At 42.8% G+C, this 27,069-nt stretch overlaps 1 protein-coding gene across 2 annotated transcripts in view; it reads right to left on the minus strand.

The window, feature by feature from the left end:
• Positions 1-27,069, minus strand: part of VSNL1 (visinin like 1) — a 101,010-nt gene that overhangs the window by 54,028 nt on the left and 19,913 nt on the right. For both annotated transcript variants that reach the window (XM_080814181.1, XM_080814180.1), the window contains exon 2: positions 3,680-3,846. In XM_080814181.1, the coding sequence (XP_080670307.1) occupies positions 3,680-3,841 (162 nt within the window). In that variant the 5' untranslated portion in view covers positions 3,842-3,846. The remainder of the gene's footprint in view (positions 1-3,679; positions 3,847-27,069) is intronic.

Consider the following 27,069-nt stretch of genomic DNA (forward strand, 5'->3'; position numbering starts at 1 on the left):
ATTTATGTCATTGTGCCTTCCATTGGGGTTCACTGTGCCTTCTCGATTAGCCTGTGAGATCCCGGAGGGCAGGCAGGACGCATCCTTCAGTCATTTCTATATGTCTCCACTACGAGGCTCCCTGAGAAGGAGGTACAGAGCCAGAATATAATTTTATTTATAATTCATTTGACAAACACTTACTGATGGCAGGCTGTGTCAGGCTCTGTGCTCACCACTGGGTCTTACGTTGATTGAAATGGGGTGACTAGGGTCTACACGACAAAGGAATGACCTGAACTAGGAAGGTTTGTGCCCAGACCTGTGTTCCGTGAAGCTCGCCCCAGCAGCTGTGTGTTGGAGGGGCTGGAGGGGACTGATGGGGGGCTGCCGTGGACGCCCGTTGCGAGGCAGGGTGGTGTGCTGCGGTGAGAGCAGGCATGCCCATCTTTACTGTGTGTCCTACCTTCACTCTTTCTGTGACACTAAGCCTCATTTTTCTGAACCTCAGTTTGAAACATTTTTTAACTTAGACCTAAGGAAGGGGTTCTTTTCTATTTTGGATACAAAGGCTTCTAAAGTGGACAGTTTATGCTCCTGGCCGTGCAGAGGGGTCTCTCTCTTTATCCCACTCCTCCCCACACCCTCCCAAGAGCAGGGTTCTACAGCAGTGAAGTGTCTGTCTGGAGCCTGCAGTGGGTCATGCTGGTGACAGTAGACACACCAGGCTGACAACACAGACGGTGGGCAGAGGCCACGGGCAGTTTTGTTCACTCAGCTAAATTCTTGAATGTCTCCATGTCCACACTGATAGAGAAGGAGCCACTGAAAAGTGCCTACTCACCAGGATAAGGACGATGCCTTGCTGAATATTTGCACTTTGCAGTAGCATTAAAGGAAGTCTTTTCTGGTCAGCCCTTCTCTTGAGCCTTATTACATAATCTACATCTTTCTCTGGGCTTCTTCCTTCTAGCTTACCGAGCTGTCTTTTCTTTACTCCCTATATACATGACATATTTCCTCTGTGGTTCTCCTTTGTATTATGTCTGTCCTTGGACAACTCTGGAAGGAGAAGACTGTGCCTGTTTTCAGGGGCGCCTGGGTGGCTCAGGTCATGATCTCAGGGTTTTGGGATTGAGCCCTGAGTCCGGCTCCCTGCTCAGCGGGGAGTCTGCTTCTCCCTCTGCCTCTGCCCCTCTCTTTGCTGGTGCTTTCTCTCTCTCAAATAAATAAACAAATAAAATCTTAAAAAAAAAAAAAAGGCTTTTCCTGCTTTCTGATGATTTGACACAAGAACACAGGCTGAGTTTGAACATGGATGTTAAGAGGCTGCCAAGAATCTAAACACCCAGAAAGTCAGATACTCTCTTCTTGGAATAAAAAAATCCACTCTGGGGTGGGTGGGAAAGGTGAAGGAGGTAGATGATGTTGGCATATATACATCAGTTGTACCCCAAAATGCAGACTCTCTCTAACATTTACAGGCCCCCCCACCTCCATCTTGAGGCTGGTGCTGTCCCAGTGCTCAGTATTTCCAGCACATAAAGGAAATACCTCATTTCCTGCATGTCAACTACTTCTCCAAAGGCGAGCCTCTCTCATTTTAAACGACTCGTGGGGAATGCGGCACACGGAGTTTCTTAAACACGGACTGACAGCTCGCATGACCTCCAGTGATACGAAAGTAGCTTTGACAAATCTCATTTGTCTGTACTTTCCTTGGGGCTCAGAGTGAAGACAGTGGTGAAGCTCAGGCTCACTCCTGGGTGACAAAATGTGAGAAGATGTGACTTTGAAAACTGAAGAGAGTGGTTGAACAATATAGGAAAAATGCATACTATCCTGCTTCTCGGCAAAAGCGATCTATAGCCATTGGATAATAAATGCATTTCTCAGCACTTCTACATGAAAAAGCTCCATGTGATAAAAACTCATGTTTTAGGTCTTAGAAATGGCAAGTGATCTTATACTCTAAGTATACACTATCTGTCTTATACTATATATATGCATATACTATACCTGCCACTCTAGGTATACCTTTCTACATACATTTAAGGAGGTAGTTTTGTATGTACTTGGGGCCCTTGGCTGCCCAGCTTTGGCTTAATCATAACCCTGGGTCCCTGACACTCATCAGTGGTCCTTATGGGGTTTCCGAGCTTTTAATAATGCAGTAAGCACCCATCTGCAACTCACCCCCAAAACCATAGCTACCACTGAGATACCATCTATATCTAACGATGGGGTCCTACCCCCTTCCCATCCCTCGCCTCCTCTCCACTGGATGTAGCCATCAGTCTGGATCCTGCGTCCATCAGTCTTGCTTTCCTTTCCAATACGATTTTACTACGTTTATTTGTAGTCCTATAAAATATTTTTAAATCTTATTTGTGTTTAATTTAAAGTATTTTAAGACTTACTTTTTGGGCTTTGTTCAAATGCTTTGCTATGTGAATCGATCATAGTTCACTTTCCACTCTGCCTCTGATGGGCATTTGGGCTGCTTCCCAGCTTTGCTACTGCGAACAGTGCAGCTGTGAGCTTTCTTATACGTGCCCCTGCTTGTACACGTGCAAGGACGGAACTGCTGGGGCACAGGCAAGGTGAAGCACTCAACTTTGGGAGGGGAAAAGCAATGTTAGTAGTTGGTACAATCATGCCCCGCACAGAGAGGCGGGTGGATGGATGGTTCATGTTCCTCAAACTGACGGTTGCTACATTTATTTATTTATTTATTTATTTATTTATTTATTTTTAAAGATTTTATTTATTTATTTGACAGAGAGAGATCACAAGTAGGCAGAGAGGCAGGCACAGAGAGAGAGGGAAGCAGGCTCCCCGCTGAGCAGAGAGCTCGATACAGGGCTTGATCCCAGGACCCTGAGATCATGACCTGAGCTGAGGGCAGAGGCTTAACCCACTGAGCCACCCAGGCACCCCTGACAGTTGTTACATTTAAAGGATGAAAGTAATATTTACTATTTGGTATTTTAGTCAGAAAAAGTTCAAAGAAAAACAATGCCCTTCTTCTACAAGCCTGACATTCTATAAGCAGATGCGAAATGGAACGTCTTAGATCTTGCCAAATCTAGAACCAGTCCAACTGATAAACTCAGAAGCACCAAAATAATGCCACAACAGTAGAGATTATACCTTCGATGAATGGTTTTACCTAATGTCCAGGGTAAGATTAACCCGTACACAGTACAAAATGCTGAGTTAAGAGTCCATGTTGAAGACCTTGATGCCCAGATATGCACCTGACCTCCCCACCCCCTTCCATATGTGCGGTGGTGGAAATCTAGGTTTTTTTTCTTATCTGCAAATAGGAGGCCATTTCCTGGTGAAAAAGCGTCCCGTGTACTTTCTCTTTAATGGAGAGAGGCGCAGATACCTTTAACAAGCCAAGCAATAGTGGAATTAGCAGCGCGTCAATAACCATCCGCAAACACTATTCTCTGAGATTCCCACTGTGCTTTTACCCAGTGCCGGCATCTGAACTCTAGTCAGTGTTTTGATTAAACACTTGCTCTTCTTATTCAGAACCCACTTGACTTAAGCCTGGAACAAAACACATCGCTGTGCATTTTTAAAAACGTCCGTTTTCCCTTTTGGTATGAACGGGCTCCTCGGAGTTGTGACGTCTCGCGAAGACAGCGCTTCGTGGCCTGAAGAAAACAAGAGACTGAAAACCACTTACCTTCACGTAGAGCTGCTGAAATTCCTCGAGGTTCAGCCTCCCGCTCGGACAGTCCTTGAGGAAACCTTTGTACCACTGCTTGAGCTCGTGCTCATTAAACTCCGTGCTCTTCACCAGGTCCTCCATCACTTCGGGGGCCAGTTTGCTGTTCTGTTTCCCCATTCTGCCTGGAGAAAAGCAAATGAATGCAATTAGCCGCGATCATTTCAAACTTGATTAAGAGCCAAGTCCGAGGTCTGAGCAGCCCGTGGGTGGGCACTCCCTCCAGCGTGTCATATCAAATCCCAACCGCCTGCCCCCCGCCGCCGCCCCAGGTCGGCCTCCTTCTATCTGCCATTTGAGAAAGGAGATGAGAGAGAAAGACCCTTCGAGCAGCTCTAAAGGCTGTAGGGCTCCTTCCCATCCATCACGCATCTCGTGTCCCCGAACACACAGCGTCGACTCCCCCGCGGAGAGGCAGCTGTTGTTGTTTGCGCTGCTCATGTAAAGTGCACGGGCACTGTTTATATTCTCCTGGTATGAATCAAAGTGCATCAGTATTTGCTGCCTGGGTATCTAATTCCACATTTAGTTTATAAGGATATTAAGTGGGATTATTGACATACGCAATGAGAGGGCTTTACAGACAAATGATTACAAGCAGACTTGGGAAATCTGATCGGCGATGGCAGGAAATCTCAGCTGGTTTAGTTCTAGCATTGCAGTTTTTTTTTCTTTTTAATGGAAACAGCATATTTTTATTAGTCAAATTAATTCTCTTTCTCCTCTCTTCTTCAGAGGTTTCCTACGACGTTGCTGTCAATGTTGACAAACTTGGTGGCTTTTTAGAGAGATTGAGTGGTGAATTCCAGGTGACCTAATTCCATTCTGATATGATTGTGGCTGGTAGGCAAAAATAAAACTGTATAAAATAATGTTACCTATACCCGTTATGTGCCAGGTTATTGACTGTATATCATGTGTGTTACTTAGAGCAATATTAATTAACCGCTGGATGCCTGGGTGGCTCAGTCATTAAGAATCTGCCTTCGGCTCAGGTCATGATCCCAGCGTCCTGGGATCGAGCTCCACATCAGGTTCCCTGCTCAGCGGGCAGTCTGCTTCTCCCTCTCCCACTCCCCATGCTTGTGTTCCTGCTCTCACTCTCTCTCTCTCTCTTTCAAATAAATAAATAAAATCTTTTAAAAATATGTTAACAGCTTTATCTTAAATTCCTTTAAAAAAAAAAAAAGATGTTATTTGAGAGAGAGAGAGTAAACAAGAGAGGACATGAGCAGAGGGAGGGTTAGAAGGAGACCGAGAAGCCGACTCCCCTGCTGAACAGAGAGCCTAATGTGGGGCTCGACCCAGGAACCTGGGATCATGGACCTGAGCCCAAGGCAGACCCTTCACTGACTGAGCCACCCAGTCCTTAAGAGCCACTTAAATTCCTTCCTTAATAAAATGTGAGGACTAATTAAGAAATAGGTATATAACGATAAACAATATTCTAAAATTAAAATAGTTTTTGTATTAGTGCAGAAAAATTAAAGAGGATTCTTTAAAGTTTCCCTTTAATGTTGTGGTGTTACAATAAAAAAAAAAAAGAGTGAAAACTAAACAAATTAACCACAGATTGATTTAAAAATTCAAATCAAGGAGCACCTGGATGGCACAGTCAATTGTCTAACTCTTGGTTATGTCTCAGGTCCTGATCTCAGGGTCGTGAGATCAAACCCCCGTCGGGCTCCCCAGTCAGTGCAGAGTCTGCTTGAGATTCTCCCTCTCTGTCCCACCCTCCTGCCTTCTCTTTCTCTCTCCCTTTCAAAAATAAATAAATCTTTAAAAAAAATAAGTTAAACGTGAAAATCTGAAGGATCACCAGAATAAGGAAAGTGTCACAAGATCTTCAAAATCCTGATACAGGAACTGAATTAGGCTTTGAAATTTTACCCACGTGGACCTAGGCCTTCAACGTGCTGGAGACAAACTCTGTCCTCGGCTCTAGGCAGGTCTACGCTTGCAATCATCCCGGAAGGGGTAATCTCATCCCGTACTTTGTTGTTTTTAATTTTTTGCCTTCTTCCACAACACATTCCATACCCATTGTCAGTGACCTGCCCTAACACTGAACAATTCTTTCACTGTGATGAAACCAAACCACTCTTGCTACTTCCAAGGAAAGCTTTGTCTTTGCATCATCGCAATCTAACACAATGAGAGGATATCATTAAAATGGCCATTTGTCTTCCAAGCTCTTCTGTTTGAACAAGAGACCCAAGGATCAGCCACTATGCCCTTTATCATGGAGCATCTCTACTTATTTTTGCTCTTAATTTCAAGCACCATGTCTCTTATTAGCAACTGTCTCTTAATTATAGGTACTGTGGGATCCCCCAGCTGGATATGGAAATCAAGTTGGGTACTCAGGTGTCAAGTTTAATTAATCTGGGCGAGAAAACTGTAATCTGTGGTTATCCTGCTAATCAAAAGGTGCATTACCAAACTTTCAGGGCTTCACTTTGTTGTTTACAGTCGAGAATTACAAATTTTCATTACTGAACCAGAATCTCCCCTAACAATAACAGCTGCTGAACGCTGAGTGTTGGCTGTGGGACAGGCACTGTGTTGAGAACTTTATGCCTTCGATCTTTAACCCTATGACAGCTCAGCAGTGAGGATTAGGGCAGCTCTCTTGTACAGGATCATACAAGTAATGTGTGGCAGAACCAGAACTTGAACCTGGATTAGTAAGACTCCAGTACACAATCACAGACTGACAGGTGGATGGAAGGCATCTCAGGAGGAACAGGAGGAGCAAAAGCAGGAAGGTTTGTGAGGCTGAATCAGTGCCTCTTGGCTATGAAAGAAGAGATGAGAGGAGGACCCATCACTTTGCCAGGCCCTATTTTGGAAAAGACTGTTGGAGTTAACCAAAACCACAAGCCAGAGTGAGTTTGTATTCATGATGGGAAAGTGGATTAAGTGTTATTAAAAACTGCCTCTCCCAAATGCCTTTAGAAGGCCAACAGCATGAGGACGCCTGGGTGGTGCAGTCAGTTGAGCCCCTGACTCTTGGTTTTGGCTCAGGTCCTGATCTCAGGGTTGCGAGATCAAGCTCCGCAACAGGCTCTGCACTCAGCGTGGAGTCTGCTTAGAGATTCTCTCTCTCCTTCTCCCTCTGACCCACCTGTGCACCCTCAAATAACAAATTAAAAAAAAAAAAAAAAAGAGGGTGGTCTCACACAGGGAACATGGTGAGGACCATGAATCACAGTTTTGGAGACTCACAGGCCTAACATCATGCTTCCTGGTCACAGGTCATGGTCAGCCACTATCTGCCAGGTGTGCCTGGCAGTGAGATGAATCACGGGGAAAATCAAGTTCTGGCCAGGCCCTGTTTGGATTGATGATCCTCCCTGTGCTCCCTGACTCCAGCCCACCTTCTGCATGGCTGCCTGAATGAATTTCTAAAATACAAACCTTACCATCTGAGCCTCTCCCTAACTGTCAACACTTCTCATTGTCTGCAGGATGTGGCCCCTTCTCCCTTGCCTGGCACTTGTCCTGCCTACTCACATCCTCATTTGCTGCCCATCTGTCTTTTCACTTGTTCAGCAGGCTTCTCCTCTTTCTTTACGTAGCCTCAGCTCACACACCGCCCCCTCTGTGAAACCTTCGCGGACTTTCCAAGGCTGACGTAGGCGTCCTTTCTCCCAGGCATCTCCACTCCCTGGTAAAAGCTTCCCTGGTCATTATTTGTTTCTCTACTGGGTTGTTAGTTTCTTGGAGGAGAGGACTGTCTTTTATTTATGTTTGCAATCCTGCTACCTCAGACTAGGTGCTCGACGAATATTTTTTGAGGAACCGAATAAACGAAGGACACTAAACCACTGTGAGGTAGGGACTCAAGGACCTTGGCACTGGTCTTCTTCAAGTTGTGGTATTTAGTACGTTCCTTTCTGGGAGAATCAGTCTCATAGTAATCTGTATAAGAGAAGAGTCAGTGCCATCATACGTATAAATATAACGCTCAGGCAACAGATGGGAGGAATCTTTCATTTCACCGTATGGAAAATCGCCTGCCCACCCAGAGACGGTTTTTTTTTGCTATTGCCTTCATCACTAAATTTTGAACATCTTAAAGCCAATATCCTCAGGATTCAGCATAAAGGTGGTGCTTAGTGATGTCGGATGCATGAAGGAAAGCAGGGATGGGTTAAGACTCCCCACCTCTGCCCCCTTGGTCCTGGAGCTACCGTGAGAGAGGCCCACAGTGTTTCTCATTATGGACCCAGGACAACAGAAAGGGGAAACATGACCGTAAAACTTATTGCATTCCCAATAAAAAGATCTCATGACACACATAAAGTAAAATAAAAGAATCCGTGTGTGTATGCGTGTGTGTGTGTGTGTGTGTGTGTGTGTGTGTGTAGAGGGGGGCGGGTAATTCCCATTCTGTTTCTAGTTCATTCTGTGATCTTGGGCCAGATCCTTTCCTCCTCTGTTGCTCAGTTTCCCCATTTGAAAAACAAGTCAGTTGGACCAGACGACCTTTAAGGCCCTTCCAACCGCACCGTTCACTGATCAGCAGCTGAAGTTTTGTAAAGTTGAAAAGATGAGTCACAGACTTCAAATCGGCTTGTCTTGAAAGAGTATACACGTGTTGGCTCTGTGCGTTCTTTACCTGGGTACCTGTCAGTACTTGAATATTTGTTGCCTAAGAAGGGAGGGGACAGACATGGGGATGTATGATTTTAAAGCTAGCATTCCAGGTTATAAGATAAAAACCAGCTAAGCCCCAACCCAAATGATTTCTCATGGTTTGCATGGCACTGGAGAGACTCAGTGTTAGCCAAGGAACAGGACTGATGGGGGAGATCTGATGTGGGCAAAAGAAGCAGAAATGAGCCCATGGGTGAGGAAAGCCTAGCACCAACTTCCCAAGGATACCCAGAAAAGACCACATTTTTATACTCAATAGTTTACAAAAGGCTCCGTGCGACAACAGTTATCCATGTAACAGTCCAGTAAGAAAGAGATTATTACCACCCCCCCCCCTTTACTGATGAGGGCTTTGAAGCTCGAAGGAACGGGTACTCTGTCTTAGCTCAACCAGCAGAGAAAGCTTAGTACAGAACAGAAGTCGTTCTCCAGGGGTGCCTGGGTGGCTCAGTGGGTTAAGCTTCTGCCTTCAGCTCAGGTCATAATCTCAGCATCCTGGGATCGAGCCCCACATCCGGCTCTCTGCTCAGCAGGGAGCCTGCTTCCCCTCTCTCTCTGCCTGCCTCTCTGCCTACTTGTGATTTCTCTCTCTGTCAAACAAATAAATAAAATATTTAAAAGAAAGAAAGAAAGAAAGAAAGAAAGAAAGAAAGAAAGAAAGAAGTCGTTCTCCAGAACCCCACTGGTTTCCTAACACAGGCCACCATCTTCTCCTGCCTGGATTCTGCAACCACTTTTTCACTGGCCTGCCTGCCTTCAGTCTTGCCTGCTTCTCTTCCACTTCCTACCTAGTCTCAATAGCAGAACTGCAGGGCCGAGGAACCAGAGCGTGAATGAGTGCTCTTAGCACAGATCTGGCAGGCTTCCTGTAGGAGGAAAAGGCCGGCCACGGAGGCAATAAACACCCACAAGCTTCGTTCCTCCACAAACCTTTGGATCTCAGAGAGAGAGAATTCAAGGAGCACATGTGTATGTGCATGTGTGTGCTGGTCCAAGCTTATCCTCTACCCTCTCCGATACCTAAGTCCAGCCTCCTAGAACACAGCAGGGCCTGCTGAGTGCGAGGAGGTGCACAGAACGGCAGGCCTGGCTTCTCCCAGGTAATCCGGCCATTAGCCTGGCTGAACCTTGGCGAGATTCGTGCAAAGCCTGGGGGCCGAGATGGAGAGGCTCAGGACACGTGCGGATACACAACAGGATAAGCACACCAGTGTGGAAACAGGCCTGGAGGTACAGCTCGAGCAGAGGAAGGAAGGACTTCCGGGGCTCAGTTGGAGGCTGAGGGAGCCCAGCGCCAGGCAGAGCAGAGCCGGCTATAGTGTCAGATTATGGGGCCAGCCTTGAATACAGCGGGTGCTCTCCCTCAGCCCCGGGCTCCTCACTTGTACACCGAAATAACTGGAAGAGACAGGCCTTGTCATGCTTAGTCTCCTAGATGACTCCTTTTCCTTCCCACTTGTCTAAACAACACTCCTCCCGCCAGGCTAGGTTCCAATGCTGTCTTCTCTGTGACACTTCTCCACAAGCTCTTACCAGCTCCTCTTCTCCTTCCTGATCTCCTTCTTGATCGAACGGTTTGCATCAATAATGACCCACGGCCCAGTTAGCTCTGGGCCACTCAGCTTGGCGGACATTGGCAGGTGTTGTATACGAGAAAGGTTCTGTGCTAGGCACGGTGGGAGAAAGACGTGGTTCTTGAAAAGCTCAGAACTGAACGCAGGAGACATTCCTGCCCATTGGAATGTGGGGTACAATGAGACGAGTGCTCAGATCAGAGAGATACAGAGCACAGGGGACAGAGCGACAACTGACCACCAGGTCAGGCAAGTTCACCTGACTGGTCCCCAGGTGAGAGCTCTAAATTGGTGTTCCCCAAGCTTGCCTGAGTACAAAATCATCCTTGCTACTGTCGTTAAAAATGCAGCTTCACGAGATCCTCCCTCAGAAGCAAATCTATACTCTCAGCAAGAGACTCAGGTCAACTTGGGGAGCACTGATGAAAACCATGAACACGAATCAAAGTAGACAGTCTGAGGAGGAAGCATTCCAAGAAGCACAGACATAACCCAAGTTCTCGCTGATGTCTCGCTCCCTCTGCCTGACACCTCTGATGTTGTTTCAAGATCCTGTAATGAGGACTAACACTAAGGATTTAAGGGGCACCTGGGTGGCCCAGTCAGTTAAGCTTCTGACTCTTGATTTCAGCTCAGGTCCTGATCTCAGGGTCATGACATTGAGCCCCGTGTTGGGCTCCACGCTGTGCACGGAGTCTGCTTAATATTCTCTGGACCCCTCCTTCTAACCCTACCCTAAATAAATAAATAAATAAATAAAAATCTCTCAACTAGAGAAGACCAAAGCTTGAAAAGATTTGCCTTCAGGCTCTTTTGGTTTATTTCTCTTGATTTTAGGTTAGAGAGTTTGAGGCTCTCCAAGATCACACGGGCACCCCAATGGCAGAGTAGGCATGAGAACCCTGGTCTCCCGACCCAGCTGGGTGCTCTCACCCTCCTACCCCAGCAGTGAGCTGTCCCCATACCAAACACCCAAAGCCTAGGAGCCAGGACACATGTTTATCTCTGAGCAGAGATGTTGAAACAATCTCCATCACCACCTCCCTTGGATCCTATAAACAAATGAAACTAGGTTGCTTGTTCCCAGAGACTGTTAAAACCACCCTGAAAACCACACCTCAAAGTTGCCAAGTGCACTGTGTGGGGGTTTCTTTTCTAATAAGAACAATTATCTGACACGATGGCTCTATCTGCCCCTCCAGCCTGGCTCCTCCCAAGGCCCCAGCAGCATCTCTCTAAAGGCAGAGTGTGGATCCCTGGCTGGCCTTTCTGTCTCTAGGGACCAGAGAAGCTTCAGAAAAGGCGAGAAATCCTTTCTTACGGCATTCTCTGATGACTTTACCTCAAGCCCTAAACCTCGTGGGACGGCAGCCGAGGTCTGGCCCCACAAGCATAACACAGGCGGGAGGTTAGGAGGACGCAGACGGCATCCCTGGGGACTCAAGGCCAGAGTCCTTGTTTGATCTGCAATGAAGAAAACGTTTTGACGGCAGTGGCAAAGGCCCTGTCAGGGCAAGTGACAAGAGTTCCAACCCAGAAAGAACAATAAATCCTTGAAGGTGAAAGCGAAGTGGGCCCCAGGGAGCAATCATCTGCTCTAACCCCTTCATTTTCTAGAAGCGTCCCAGGAAGGTTAGGGAACTGGTGTCAGGGAATAGGGCAAGTCCATAACAGGGCCTAGCTAGCATCGCCCTGACTAGTTCGCCTCGGCAGGACGACACAGCGGCTTCCATGGTGCCCAGGCTTGTGACTCTTGGGCACGGACATGGGCTGAGGGTCCTAGGCTCTGCAGGACCGGAATGAGCCACACCAGGTCCCTGTGACCGGGCTGCGAAGAATGGTGGTCTTCTTTAGGCCCGCCCTAGCTGCTTCCAGCCGAGTTCCCACCCGAGTGCTCCCTCTGCAGCTCCGGTGTGGAGTCTGAAGGCAGTGCCTGGGGACAGCCCTGACCCAAGATGGCAGCTTCTGGTGGACATTAGCTCTTGGATCTGACGAAGCGGTTCTTTTTTAAAAATATGAAATGCTTCCCAAATTTGCGTGTCATCCTTGCGCAGGAGCCATGCTAATCTTCTCTGTATTGTTCCAATTTTAGTATATGTGCTGCCAAAGCAAGCATTGACTAAGTGGTTCTAAACTAAAACCCTCCTGGTAACCGGGTGGCAGGTGCTCGGGAACTCTGACCTATAAGGGGGTCAAGTGGCCCGACCAGCCTTGGGGGTCAGACTCTACCGCCTTCGTCCTCCTTTGCCAGGCACAAAGAACATCACTCAAGCACCTGGGAAGCACGGTTAAGCCCGAAGCCACCTTGATGCCCGGTGTTAAGCTGGGACTTGGGGAAAGTTTCTACTCTGACTCAGTCCATCTGGCGGGTTCCCTTCCCCTTTCTGTTTGGTCACAGTGTCTCTTTCATTTTTCACTGGACTTAGTTGAGTGGGACAAAAAAGTGGGCTGGGGGCAGACCCGGGGTCAAATGATGTTCCCGCCGCGCACACGGTATGTGACTTATGAGCAGCTACTTGGCCCACTGGAGGCTCAGTTTCCTCATTTGTCAGATGGAAATGATGAAATTTGTGCACAGGGCTATTACGAGAATTAATGAGATAACACACTGAATTCCTACCCACGGTGCCTTGCAAGTAGCAGGTGTTCAACAAACAGTAGCTATTATTAGCCTCATCATGGGACCCAGCAAACTGGGCTGCTCCAGACGATGGGGAGGCAGACTTTTCAAGATCCAGGCCCATATATCTAGGCGTCACCTAAACCTTGACACCGTGTACCACACCTGGTACACCGTGTACCACACCTGGTGCATGTAAACAGAAGTACGCAAATGGTGACACCTGGGGGATTTTGCTGTGGTCCTGCTTCTTCTCTGTCAAGGTGAAGTGTTTCTTGTCCCACCTGACGGAGGAAAGTCATCCGAGGACCCTACAGACCTAAAGCATCAACTATTGAGTGAAGTTTCCATCTAATTCCCTGCTCACCCACTGAACAGAAGTGTAGCTGATTAATAGCTGGTAGCGTTTCGTCTGGGAGGGTTTCAAGCAGCCGCCCACTTTTCCGCATCTTATTTTTACTCCCCTGTGCGTCTTTCTCCAACTCTTCTCTGTGTGTCTGAGCATCAATTTCTATGAAAGGAAACGGTCGTCTCTGGCAGTGTCAGAACCTCACTGAGTTCTGTGAGGTAACAGAGGAAATGCTTTCATTAATAATCACAGCCTTCTGTCCAACAGATTGTGTGCTAGGTTGTGCTGCCAAGTCCCAGTGGGGAAGGGCCGTGGTCCTTATCTCGGATCAGCAGGGAGCTGCGGGAGAGAAGTACAGAGCAGGGGCGCCCATGTCACCAGCATATCCCCAGTCCCGGAGCTAGGAGCAGCCTTGGGCCTCAGCCATGCCAGCCCTCTCCTTGCTCTCAGAGTTAAGGACTTGGCTCTCCTGAGGGGCCAGTGACATATCCAAGTGTCTGTTAGGAGTTGCGGAATCACTGAGGTCTCTTAACTGTTAGGCTGGTGGTCTTTCCTTTCTGAAAGCTGTTTGCATTTACCATGTTCCTAAATTGTTATCTCTACGGAAATTCTAAAAAATAGTTTAACTCACGTTAAATACAGAGAACTTTGAAATTCTCATGTCGAGGTGCCTTGATAAGAGTAAAATGTTCTATTTGAAGGAAGTATGACATGAGAAATTAATTCAATAATTCAGTTATTCAACAATCTTTTACTCAATATTACTCTATATTACAAAGATAAATATGGTTCCCCAATCTATCTCCAGGGTAAGCCTTCCCTGGATGCTAAACAGTCTCTCCCGCTGCCTGCTGGACCTCTCCACCTTGGAATCCTACAACCATACCAAACTCAACATCTCTTCCTCTGCTCTTCTCTGGGGAAATGGCCCTGCCATCTGCCAGGGTTCCATTCAGAGCCTGGGGGTTATCCAGGACTCTGTCTCTCCTCACAACACCAATCAAGTGAAGTAATTTGTAGACCCTACTTCCCAACTCTCCCGCTAAATCCATTGACTTTTCTCTCACCATTACCTCAGCTGAGGCTGCCATCATCTCTCACTTTTATCATTATCCAAACCTGCTTCTCCATTGACAGTCTGCTCTTCTGAAACCCATCTTCCACGCTATAGCCAAATGACCTTTCTAAAACACCAAATTCATCATGCCATTCATTGTCCTGTGGAACCCTTTCAGTGGCCTCCTATTAGCCTCACTCTGAATCCAACCCTCAGTGAGGCTCTCCAGGCCTGCTCACCTGGGCCTCCGCTGCCCCACAAGCAAGATGTCTTTGGTCTCACCCCTGTGTATGATCCCATCCTAGGCTCCAACTTGCTATATTATCTCAAACCTCTGGTGTGTACCAGCTGTTCCTCTTGCTTTGAGGGAAGCTGCCATTTGCTCCCCTTTAGCCTTCTAGTAAATTCCAAACCATGTACCAGACATAGATGAGGCACCTCACCTGGGTGACTTTGCTGTCTGGCTTCCTCTTTCACACCCTGACGTTTGTGCATGCTGCTGTCACCATACCACCTGCCAGGGTGTGGTTACCGTACCTCACATCTGGTTGCCTTAGGCATGTCTGCCACCTCACTAGACATGGGCTTCCCCAAGGGCAGAGTGATTGTCAGGTTCACCTCAGACTACACTGAACAGGTGCCCAGGAAATGTTGTTGAATCAATTAATTACTGTGTGGTCTCTGTCAACAACTAGCTGGAGCTTATCAGCTGAGCGATAAGAGAGAACATATGAAACAGAGATCAAAGATGAATGTGCTAAGTGCCATTAGGGAGACACGCACAAAGTGGAGATGGAGAGGGAGGAACAGAGAAAGAGGAGGGTGCGAGAGGGAACCCCAAGGAATCAGTAACAAAACTACTTTAGGAGCTGAAAAATTGGGTGAAGAATTATTTGCATAGTGGCCCTTCAAACTTATCTCAAGGAAGCAATCGCACAAATCCACAGAGATGTAGATACCAGGATATTGCCTCCAGCATTGTTTAAAACCACTTTTAAAACACCGCACCTTTTCAAAAAACAACTTAAATGTCCACATAGAAAACTAGTTAAATTGATTTCGTTAGAATGACACAGCGGTAGGGCACCTGGGTGGCTCAGTGGGTTAAAGCCTCTGCCTTCAGCTCAGGTCATGATCCCGGGGTCCTGGGATCGAGCCCCCGCATTGGGCTCTCTGCTCAGCGGGGAGCCTGCTTCCTCCTCTCTCTGCCTGCCTCTCTGCCTACTTGTGATCTCTGTCTGTCAAATAAATAAATAAAATCTTAAAAAAAAGAAAAAGAATTACACAGAGGTAATTTCGAAGCCATTAAAAGTGGTAATACAGATCTACACTTAATGACATAGACTGGTATTGATTCAATGTCATTTATTTAAATTAAAACACGGAAGTATACAAAACAACTATGTGTTTTCAAAGATAAACACTTAACCAAGGACATGTATTAAACACAATAGAATGGAAGGAGGAAATGGGAATGAGTACAGAAGATGAAAAAAATATAGACTAAAACCCAGGAGGGGCTTAGTTAGGCAGTGATGACAGTGTGCCATGGACAGAGGAGTATGATGAACATAAATGTGCACTTGAGGTCCAAGAAAAGAAAGAAAAAAGAAGAGAAGATATTGTAATATGCTGTTAGAGTTAAAAAAAGGAGTCACAAAACAGTATGTGCAGTATCACCTTGCCTTTGCTTTATATATACACATGCTCAACTTGTGTGCACACAATGTTTGGGCAGGATACAATTTACATCAAAATCTTAACAGTGGTTCTAACTGCTGGTAGATGGTAATAATTCACTTTTCATTACGTTTCTGAACTTTTTATAATGAATGCACATAACATTTATAATCAGAAAAATATACATAAGTTATTCTAACAAACAAACAAAATGTCTTTTATTCATAAAATCACCAGTCTCGGGAGTCCTGAAAGTTCTTTCACGGTGCTTTCAATTGAAGCCACTCCCTTTTCCAACAATTAATTCACAGGAATAGGTCAGGGTTCACTTGCAGACCAAAGACCATTAGTTCTGACGCCCATCCTGGGTAGCTCTAGGTGAAGAAATGAATATGAAGAGCGGCTCAGAAGAACCCTGGATCTGTCTCAATGTCCCGGAGATGGGGAGACACAGTGTTGGGGGATGTCCAGGTCAGAGTCCCTGACCCTCAGGATCTGCCATGTCAGGAAACCACTCTGAGGCTCAGCTCAACCATGTGTGAGATTGATGATAACAATATCCATCTTGGTGTGTTAGCACATGGTTTAAATGTGTTAGGAAAGAGTTTTATAAATGCTAAAGCACTATCCAGGGTTCATTATAATGACTGAAATTCAAATTCAAAAGATAGAAAATTCAAAGATAGAAATGATGATCCCATAGATCATCACTGCTGGTTGCCTAAAGCCAGATTAGGATTGTCTAATGAGGTCCAGAGAGATCTACTCCAAGGTCAAAGGAAAGGTCCAAGAAGGTGAAAGGGAACAGAATTTGCTACCCCAATATATGTCTCTCTGGCATAGCATCCTTTCAGGCTGATTATTTTTAACCAACAGCAGACATAGGAGAATCTCTAAAATATGAGTAGAAAGAGACATTTAGATTTATAAGGGAAATCTCCATTTGTAAGGGTGTCTCCTTCTGCAGCATGAAGGGGGAGAAGGCTAAATCCCTAGAAACTTTTGCCAGTGGGGAAGGCAACTGACTTAAGTGTTCATAACAATCACACTCTTGTTTACTGTGCTTTGCCTGACAGTACCCTCAGACTGCTTCCCCTCCCCACGATCCCCTTTTGTGTTTAGTTGGAGATAGTATTTAAAGTGATCACTTGGGCCATTTCAGTGAGTTCTTCAGTTTCCCTGGGAATCTCCCTTGTCTATAGGAGGTATACAAGTTATTAGGCTTATGTTTATTTTTCTCCTGTTAGCCTATCTTTTATTATGGGGGTCAGGGGCGGGAATCTTAGCCAAGAACCTAGAAGGGTTGAGGGGTAATTATTTTTCCTTCCCAAAAAGACTTTGGAAACAGTAGCATTGCCGGATGTGTCTGTGGATCAACCTTCCCTACCTTCTTTCCAGGAAATAAGGAAATGGTGATTTCCTTATTGAAGGAATCCACCATTCTCAGTCCTCAATCTGGAACTGCTGGCTATGATGCCAACTGATATTCTCAAAAAAAATTTTCCAGGTCCCTCCCAAATGTCCTGTGTTGACTGTCTGCTTTGACAGGTTCATTGACCACACCCTTCCCTAAAGCACCAAACTTGGTTCCAGTCCCACCTCCATCAGTGTTTTCCTGTGTGACCTCAGCCAAGGTCAGCTTCTATTTTGAGCTTCAATCTTCTTCAAAAGTTCTATGGAAGTTTCCAACTCACCTAATTCACCAGGTCATTGGAAGGGACAGATCACAGAGGCCATTTGTAAGTGGTAAAACTGTTCCTAGCTCTTAATCTAGGGCACTTTCTGGACACATCAGGAAAGGAAACTAGACCCAGATATATGGAAAGAAGCGGGTTTGTTAGGCAGGAAGAAAAAGAGAGGGAGTAAATTGCAAATCCCAGCATGAAAGAGCAAAGACACCTGTTAATAAGCAGCCCACAGAAGGTTGACAAAGAAGCTGGGGGAAGAGGACGCGACCATGGGCCACTTGTAGCTTTGGGAGGTGGATGGAAAGGGTATATTTACCAAAGGTTGCTGGAGGAGTGCTGACCCTCTCCAGGGAGGTTCCTTGTCTTTGATATGTTTCCAGGTCTGAATTATGCTTGCCCTGTCCTTGCTGGGCCTTTGTGAAGTATCCAGCAAGGCTGGAACAAAGCACTTTATTGTGATGCTTGAAAAATATCTTGGCTAAAAGGGACAATGCCAAGGCTGAGTGGGCTAAAATTAGACCTTCCGGTGCTGTTTGACTTGGCAGTTGTGCACATAGGCTGCTAACGTGGCATCCTCCACCCGCCTCCCTCCTGGCCACCGTGTGCCTTCTGAGAGCACAGGTAGCATGTGCTGAGGGAGAGGAAGTGCTTCTTCCTCTGGCACCCCGTGGGGATGACAAATGCCGCTGGGCTGTGTCACTGCCACTTGGAGCAGTAGGTTGAGTAATCACTTGAAGGGATATGTTTCCCCATCAGCCGATTTGCATATTAAGATTAAGCCCTTAATCGAATGCCCTTCCATGTTGAAACCCAGAGGAAACTGTAAGACCTATATATCGTATCACACATTTGAACCTTTTACTTACATTTATTTATACTTAACTTTACCTAAGAATTTAACCGCTACATAACCACCGCAGAACCCAGAGAACCAGCTACAAGTACCTTACGTCATGCTGTGTAGTGACGCCATCTACAAGGCAGAGTGTAGGCCTAGAAGCTAGAAAGAGGGAGATCCCAAGCTAGCGCTTCCATTAGCTGGTGCTTTGGGGAAAGTTCATCTTGTTCACTCAACTTTAAATATCTGTGCTAATAAGTGCCTCAAAAGGTTAAATGAAACATACAAACAAGCAAACAAACACAAAACAGAAACAGACTTATGAATACAAAGAATAAACCGATGATTGCCAGAGGGGAAGATGGGAGGATGGATGAAATAGGTGAAGGAGATTAAGAGGTACGAACCTCCAATTATAAAATAAGTAAGTCATTAGGATGAAAAGTACTGCATAGGAAGTATAGTCCATAACATTGTAATAACTTTGTATGGTGACAGATGGTAACTACACTCATCACGCTGAGCATTTATAATGTATATAATTGTCAAATCACTATGTTGTACACCAAAACTAATCTGATTTCGTAGGTCAACTCTACAGCAGTAAGCAATTTTTTGAAAACTTAAGTGAAACAATAAATCTATATGACTGATATTTTAGCAGTGATAACCATAGTTTATATCATCCTACTTACTATGTGTTCATGGATTACGTACTTCATCTTTATAATAATTTAATGAAGTAGATACCACGATGTCTCCATTTTACAATCAAGGCAAATGAGACTTAGAGAATTTAAGAAACGTGACCAAGCCCACACAGCAAAAAAATGGTGGAGCTGGCACTTGAACCCTGGAAGGCTCTGATCTACTGTTCACTATTCTGCTCTATTAAAGGAGATGAGATAGAAGAAAGTACTTTTCAGGACAGAAACTGTTACTTAATCTAAAGTTCATCATTCTCTTTTCTTGCCTGAGTGTTGCCCTGATCTGTGCATTTCTTTACCCAAGTAAGACAATTTCGGGTACTAAGCTTTGGTTGTTCTCTCCCAACTGCTTGCTTCTGGGCCCCAAGGGGCCTGAGGTAGGACTTAGATGCCAAATACAAGAGCAGCAATGGAAGGAACTGAGGATGCTTAAGCTGGAGAAGCAAGGACTCAAAAAAGGAAATTTGAGCTCTCCTTGAATAAGTGAAGGATTTACTGGCATAAAAATAGACCTATAGATCAGCATAACAGAATGGAGAGTCTAGAAATAGACTTGGCTATACATAATTACTTAATGTATGATCAAGGAAGCTTTTCAGAACAAGAGGAAAAGGAAATATAATTGTATAAATGATGCCATCATCATCTGATAGCAATTTGGTGGGAAAATATAAGTCAGAACCACAGTATGTACCATCTTCTAAAAAATCATTAACATTTGGAATAAACAGTTTAATGTAAAAATATGTCAAAGAAAACTAATAGAAATTGAAAGTATGCTAGATGAAATGTTAATAGCTATGTGTATATATACACACTTATCCATAGCTTTATATATAAAGCAAATTTCAATTATTAAGGGAATCATTAGACTCGGAAGCGATAGAGTGTAAACAGAAAATTTGTATCAGCATAAACACAAATGGTAAACGAACCCAGAGAAACATGTTTAACCTATTTACTAAGCTAAGTTGGATTTTCTAAACATAAAAGCAATGGCAGAAACTATAAAAGATAAGGTTGATAGCTATAACTACATAAATTCAAAGGTTAGGGAGTCTAAAAACACCTGAAAAAAGGGCAAATATCAAAGTGGAAAAAAATAGGCAATAAAAATATATTTTAAATATTAAAGGTGCTTAAAAATCAATGGTAAGAGAATTTGATAGAAAGCTGGACAACCAACGTGAACAGAACATGAACAGAGATGAAATATCAATGGCCAAGTTCAAGCCTACAAATAATCGAACATGGTAAAATTGCATGTTTGTGCAACCCACTAAAAAATACTAGAAATCAAGAAGTATTAAATATCAATGCTTTTGATTCCAGGGGAAGCCATCTTAAAAAAAAAAAAACAACAACAACAATCTGAGAGAAAAAAGTTATACAAAGGAATATATTTATTACAGCCTTATTTAATAATGGTAAAAACTCTAGAACTGTGACCATTCCTCATTAGGGAAATGGGTAGTAAATTATAGTGTATTAACTCAATGGAATATAAAATCGTGAGTACAGTTTTGAAACACGGCAAATCACCTTTGATATGCTAAGTGGAAAAAGCAGACATACAATATTGAATACACATGATAATTACAACTATTTCTTGCAAAAATAATGAACTCTGTTTTTCCTCTCCTCCTCCTTGCAAATCAATAAGAAGTGCACACTATGTGCAGAAATCATGTTACGTAACAGGGAATGGAGATGAATAAAAAGCTGCTTATTTCTCATAGAGACCAGTGACCCAATGGGAGAGACAAATAATATGCAAACATATATCTACAATATATAATAAGGAGCCATAAGGATATTCCTACAATGTACAAGATTTTATGGTAACACATGTTAGGGGGTAAAGATCTCCTATACATTACCACATTAACTTATATTAAAAAATGAGAACTTGAAAAGATCTTTGTAAAATCTAATGAACCTTCCTTATTATAAAGCTGAGAAGGCTGAGACTCAGAGAGTAAATACATAGATCGTAGATCAATGCTTTTCCTTTTCCAGATGGAAACCCGATGCCTAGAGAAAACACAAGATTTTTCTGAGAGCGTAGAGAATATCTGTAGAAGATCTTAAAAAAAAAAAAAAAAAGAAGAAGAAGAAGAAGATCATCTAGTTCCAGAGCCACGTTTCCTGATCACAAGTCCAGCGTTCTCTTCAAATGTGGCTTTCACCGGGAGTGCATCAACAAAAACAGAAGGTGACAGAAGAAACAGGCTACTCATCTTCTAAAAATGTGTAAGGGCAATGGAGGATACAGTGGGCAGGACCTCATCTCTGTCTCAATAATTTAGGGAAGAGACATGAGTTTGCAAGTCGAGGTCAAACAGGAGTCGGCTTCTCCATTCCATGTACCCTAATTCTAACTAGTCAGAAATTCTGCCTTGACTAATTCTATTTTACCTCATACACTACCTTTTTTGCAACGACTATCTGAGTAGTCTTTCTATATGCAGACTCTATCCTTCAAATTTGTTCTTGACACTGCTGCCATGTTGATTTTACTAGGGTAAATATCTGACCATTTCAGGCATTCAATGCCTCTTTGTTGCCTAAAAACAAAGTCTAAGTTCCTTAAAATACCCACAGGGGCCGCCATAATCTTGCCAGTACCTTTCCTTCAGTTTTCTCTCTTACTATTCCTGTCTCATACTTCCAGACTCATACTCACACTGAATTTGTATTTTCAAAAATGTGTCAATATTTTATCATGTCTCTGTTAGCATAGGAGGCACTTGCTGAACAGACGAATGAACAAATGAGATAAAGGAAATCTAATAAAGACATATCTTAATGGCATTGATGTTTTGGCTAATTAATCCTTTCCAACCATAAGCTCAATGAATTTGGGTCCTGTGTTTGTTCTGCTCACTGTTGTATGCAGTTGTATTTCACAGCTGAATAGATGCATAGATGGATGAATAAAACTGCGTAACAGAGATTTGTATGGCTGTTTTCGAAGGGCAAAGGAAACAACCATATTTCTGGGAATTAAGGAGAGTTTCACATGAGAAGCAACATTTGCAATGTATGAATAGGGATTGTCAGGTAGAAATTATAGACACAGTGAGGTACCAAAGAACATGGCATGTGCAGAGATCAAGAAATACTAGAAGACAGCTGGAACGCTTGAGGTGGGCAGGATAACCTAATGGAAAGCATTAGACAGAGTTAGATTCAAATCCCAGAGTTAATTCTCACTATTTGTATGACCCCAATCAAGATATTAAAACTCTCATAGCTTCCATTTCGTCTTAAAATGGTGAAAATTAAACATGAGATAATATAAAATACTGAGAATTGAATAGCTTAGAATAGGAGATCTGTCTTCCTCTCCTTTTTCCCCCCTCTTCTTCCTCATCATTAATTCTTTGGTTTGACACCAGTATCTTGGGCTGCTCTAGTTACTAGGTAAGACAAAGGGCTTCTTGCAGATCTAAATCTAAAAACCTCTCCAAAGTATGCTCAGCAACCAGCTCTTATCTGTATGTCTCGCTTATCCTACTGCCTATATCACACTAAATCAAAATAAAATGTTTGGACTCCAACTCAGATTAAAATAGGAAGGGCCAATGGAACAAGAAGGAATTCAATTATTAGCTAGTCTCTAAAATTTTTTGCTCATTTGTTGTCTATAACCAAATAATCTGTCCCCTACTTAACTTTCAATAGAGAGATCCTATAGTGTTTTGTCCAAAGAGCACACTCAGAGACAGTCTTGTCCTTCCACCAGGACAAGAGGTATTATTCAGGACTTTCATAAGCAAAATGGGTTGTATCATCACCTTACCTCTCCAACTTTATCTCCTGTCACTCTCCCTTATTTCTTACGCTGTGGCTTTACAGACTGTGTGTCTTCTCTCTGACGCACCAGATTTATCCTCACATTAGGACTTTTGCATTACTTTTTCTCTCTCCTTAGAATTCTCTACTTCGAAGATCTTTCATGGCTGACTTCTCACCAAGTCACTGGTCAAATGTCACTTTTAGATCCTTCTATTTAAACTATTAAAACTAGCTTCTTCTCCAATAACTATCTCATTATCTTGTTTTATATTCTTTGTAGCCCTTAAGACTATCTGACCTTAGCTAATGTACTTATTAATTCACGATTATCTATTGTGTTCCTCTTTCACTATAGAATGTTAGTACCATGAAGGCAGGAATCTGGCCTGTTTTATGTACCACTCTTTCTCTCTAGACTCATCCCTGATACTGAGTAGGTATTTAATAGTCATAAAATGAATATCTTAACTCAATATAATGTTTAAGCATAAGCTTCCTTTCTTGATAGTGACAGTGATTAATAGTTACCTTATGAATGTGTTCTTTCATATATCAGTGCAAAGACGTTGTACGCCGAATTACTTGAAGGAGAGATCACATTTAATTTCCCCTATCTCCCTGCTCATGAGCTCAATAGGGATATGCAACACACTAGAGTTCTTCATTATTACCAACTTCAGGAAAAAACTGAAATAAACAGGCTTAAGTCAGATTAGAGGCTACAGTGTTTTAAAAAAATTGTTATTAATTGTGTTAGGTTTGACCCAGATAGTATCCTAGGATCTAGAGCAAAGTGTAAGTTATAAACCAGGGAAGTTACCTGACATAAGCCATAGCTAAACCATTGGATCATGGAATTCTGGATATTTTTAAGTTATACATCATTTTTTCCCTCTGCTATTCTAGAGTGCTTTTGGAGGTCTTCAAAGCAAGAATGAACAATGGAAAGGTGACTGGTTTTGAATATGGATTATATTACTCTTACATTTTGGGCAATTAACTGACGTTTCTGAGACTCAGCTTCATCATCTGTAAACTTGTGATAATACCACATGACTCAAAGGCTTTCGTAAAATGAGAGCTAACGTAAGTTAAAAACCTAACACAGTGCCTGTTATAGTAGATGCTCAACAAAGAGTATCTACTTTTATGGCTTACCTTACCAGGTGGTATTGATCAGTACATTCCATTGGCATTCAGAAAAAGTTTTATAATAATTCACAGATTGATTCATTAAAAAAATTCTGATGCCAAATATAGTAAACCATTGGTGTTAAGAGATTGAACATTTCGAAGTCTGACTATTGTTTTATGGACCCATTAAATGAAGCAATTTATAAGTGTTTTGGATCATGTACTTGAGACATCCTTGGTGCAGGGCAGGTGTGTAGGAATAAATCACTCAGCTTGGCTGTGATTCTCCCAAGTATCTACATCTCAGTGCCGTTTTGTTGATATTCATTCCTCCACATGCACGCAGGATCTTTCTTACATGATTAAAAAAAAAAAAAAGCAAAAACTAAAAAACTATGTTTCTTTGTGGGAAGTGTCTTCTTAAAAATCATGTCTGCTCTGCTGGGGAGGGGAAGTGATGACAAAGTGAGAAGGGCAATCATTTCACTATATTTCATGAGGAAAATTATATGGAACAGGGATACTCACGTTGGAGATCTGCCAAGATTTTGAGGTGTAGCCCTTCATTGTGCCAGGTATCTGAGACTGAGAAAAGACCCCCTTGTCAAACATTCCCAAAAGAAAGAATATGGGAATTCTCTCAAAGGTCCACCTATATGTCAACCTATTGATATAACCTTATCTTTGACTATGAGTAAGGAAGCAAAAAGAAACGAAAATTTAAAGGTAGTTTAACTTTATACTTGTTATCTCAATTTTCTAGCCTATTAATTGTTAATGACTAGCAAAGAAAAAAATAGAATCTTTGGTAATAGGCATCAAGACCCCTGAATTGTTAATACTCTTCATCCCAGGAATTTAACTTAAGGAAAATTATCAGTTATATGCTCAAAGATTTGGGCAAAAATGAAATTTGATGCCAGTGTCACAAAAATGTATTCTGATGGATTAAAACCCAAAGAACACAATATGCACAGATCGTGGTAAAAAATTGATAAACATGACCCCGTCAAAATTAAAAACTATTTTTTAGAGAAAATTAACCATGAATAAAGTTGAATAAGTAACAGGCAAGGAGAAGGTATCTGCAATGTATATGACAAAGGGTTCGTATTCAGAATATAGAAATATTCCAAATAATATATGAGAAAAACACAAGCAATCCTATTAACAATAGGTAGAGCATAAGAATGGATAATTTACAGAGAAGAAATCCTCCATGGCCAATAAAGAGTAAAGAAATGGAAAATAACAAGTGACAATTTTCTCCAATTAGTTTGATAATAAAAAAATTTTAAATAGACTGATACCAAGTGTTTACAAAGATGTAGAGAAATATGAACTCTTTCTAATATATTACTGATGGGAAATATTAACTGGTACATCTTCTTTAGACAACAATTTGGCAATCTGTAATACAGCAGAAGGTGTATATGGAACATGCTCTAGCAATTCTATTTCTACACACATACCCTAGAGAAACACACAGATATTCAAAGGGATATACGAAAAAGATGTACACTGCAAGTTTGGAATTGCAAACACTAAGAAGTCACAGCAACCTAAATGATCATCAAATAGGGAAGGGATAAGTAATTTAAGGTAGAGTGACTTGATGAGGTACTACTGCATGATAGCTAAAATGAATAAATGATATTAAATGAATAAAAATTGTGGTCTAAAAATATTTTTGAGAGGACAAGTCAGAGAATGAGACAGTATGATGTCATCTGTTTAAATATCAAAGAGTCAAAATGATACTGTAGAGACATATGTATTTAGTAAAAAGAATAAACATGTTCATGAAAAAAAAATGCATGCTAAGTTCAATAGAATGTTTCTGAAGAAAAAGAGAAGTGAGTGGAACTGAGAAGAGAAGTGAACATAATTTCAAAAGATAACACTCATATCTGAGAATTCTCTGTGGTAGGATAGTGCATACTTACTATGTTATTATCTGAACTTTAATGTATGTTTGAAATTGTTCACAATAGAAAATTAATGTTTTCTTTTAAAGCATTTGGAATTCATAGTTCTCTCTAATTCTGGCTTTTTCCGAAGTACTCTACATCACTGAAGATTCGTGAATCAAATGGCTTGGGTATCATTTTTGATTCGGGGTAATGATATTTTCCTCCAGTTCTTATCATAAAGAGCAGTCATGTCCGTTTCAAAGGAAATGTAGCAGAATGCCGAAGAGAAAATTTTGCCATCCTCTAAGACTTTTACTTACTTAAAGTAGCCCATTTTCAGTTTAGGAAAAAACACTTCTCTGATCAATGCTGCCATAAACACATACAATGCATACATCTAGGGCAGCACCTGATGCTTTAGCTACAACAAGGTCATTTTTGTGCATTGCAATTACTTGTTTATTTGCTGGTTCCACTAGACTCTTGGAACACTCTGAAAACGGGGGCCCCATCTTCCTCATCTATGCCTACACCACGTGGGCACTCAGTGTTTTTAAAAATGACTTAATACAACTTTAGTTTTCATCCTGAATAGGCATATTTAGACACAGCTGTTTAACAACATTTGCAAGGCATCTTGAGAGGTTCCGAGAGACTCCGAGTTGGCATGAGAGCGACTCTTTGAGTCACCTGGTTTCTTGCCATTGGATTAAAACATAAAATGAGTATGTAATGGCTTGTAGTTGCTGTTGTTGTTTCTCCAGAAGCCTAAGCATGAGTATTGGAATAATTTCTTTTTTGTGTTTAAAGATTTTATTTATTTATTTGACGGAGAGAGAGAGATCACAAGTAGGCAGAGAGGCAGGCAGAGAGAGAGGGGGAAGCAGGCTCCCTGCTGAGCAGAGAGCCTGATGAGGGAATCAATCCCAGGACGCTGGGATCATGACCTGAGCCGAAGGCAGAGGCTTAACCCACTGAGCCACCCAGGTGCCCCTGGAATAATTTCTTAAAGGCCTCTCTGAACTGCCTTATGAGGTGGTGTAATAAAGTCCACTTGATAAATATCCATTTCTTTGCCAAAACGGAACAAGATCTTTGGCCAACTACAGAGTTTCTTTCGGCTTATAGGCTCCAAAGTGTATTTTAGGTCAGAGAGACTCAGAGGAGATACAGAGGACACTGCCAAACCACATAAGCAAAATTCTGTTGAACAACCAGAAGTGTGCGATAGAACAAATCAGAAGAAAACCCTCGTTTTCCTTTTTAGAAACCTCTCTTTTCCAATTCATTTTTTAAAAATTCATTTTTAAAATTTGACTGTATTA

This window comes from Martes martes (assembly GCF_963455335.1).
Source record: "Martes martes genome assembly, chromosome: 9".
Taxonomy (NCBI): domain Eukaryota; kingdom Metazoa; phylum Chordata; class Mammalia; order Carnivora; family Mustelidae; genus Martes; species Martes martes.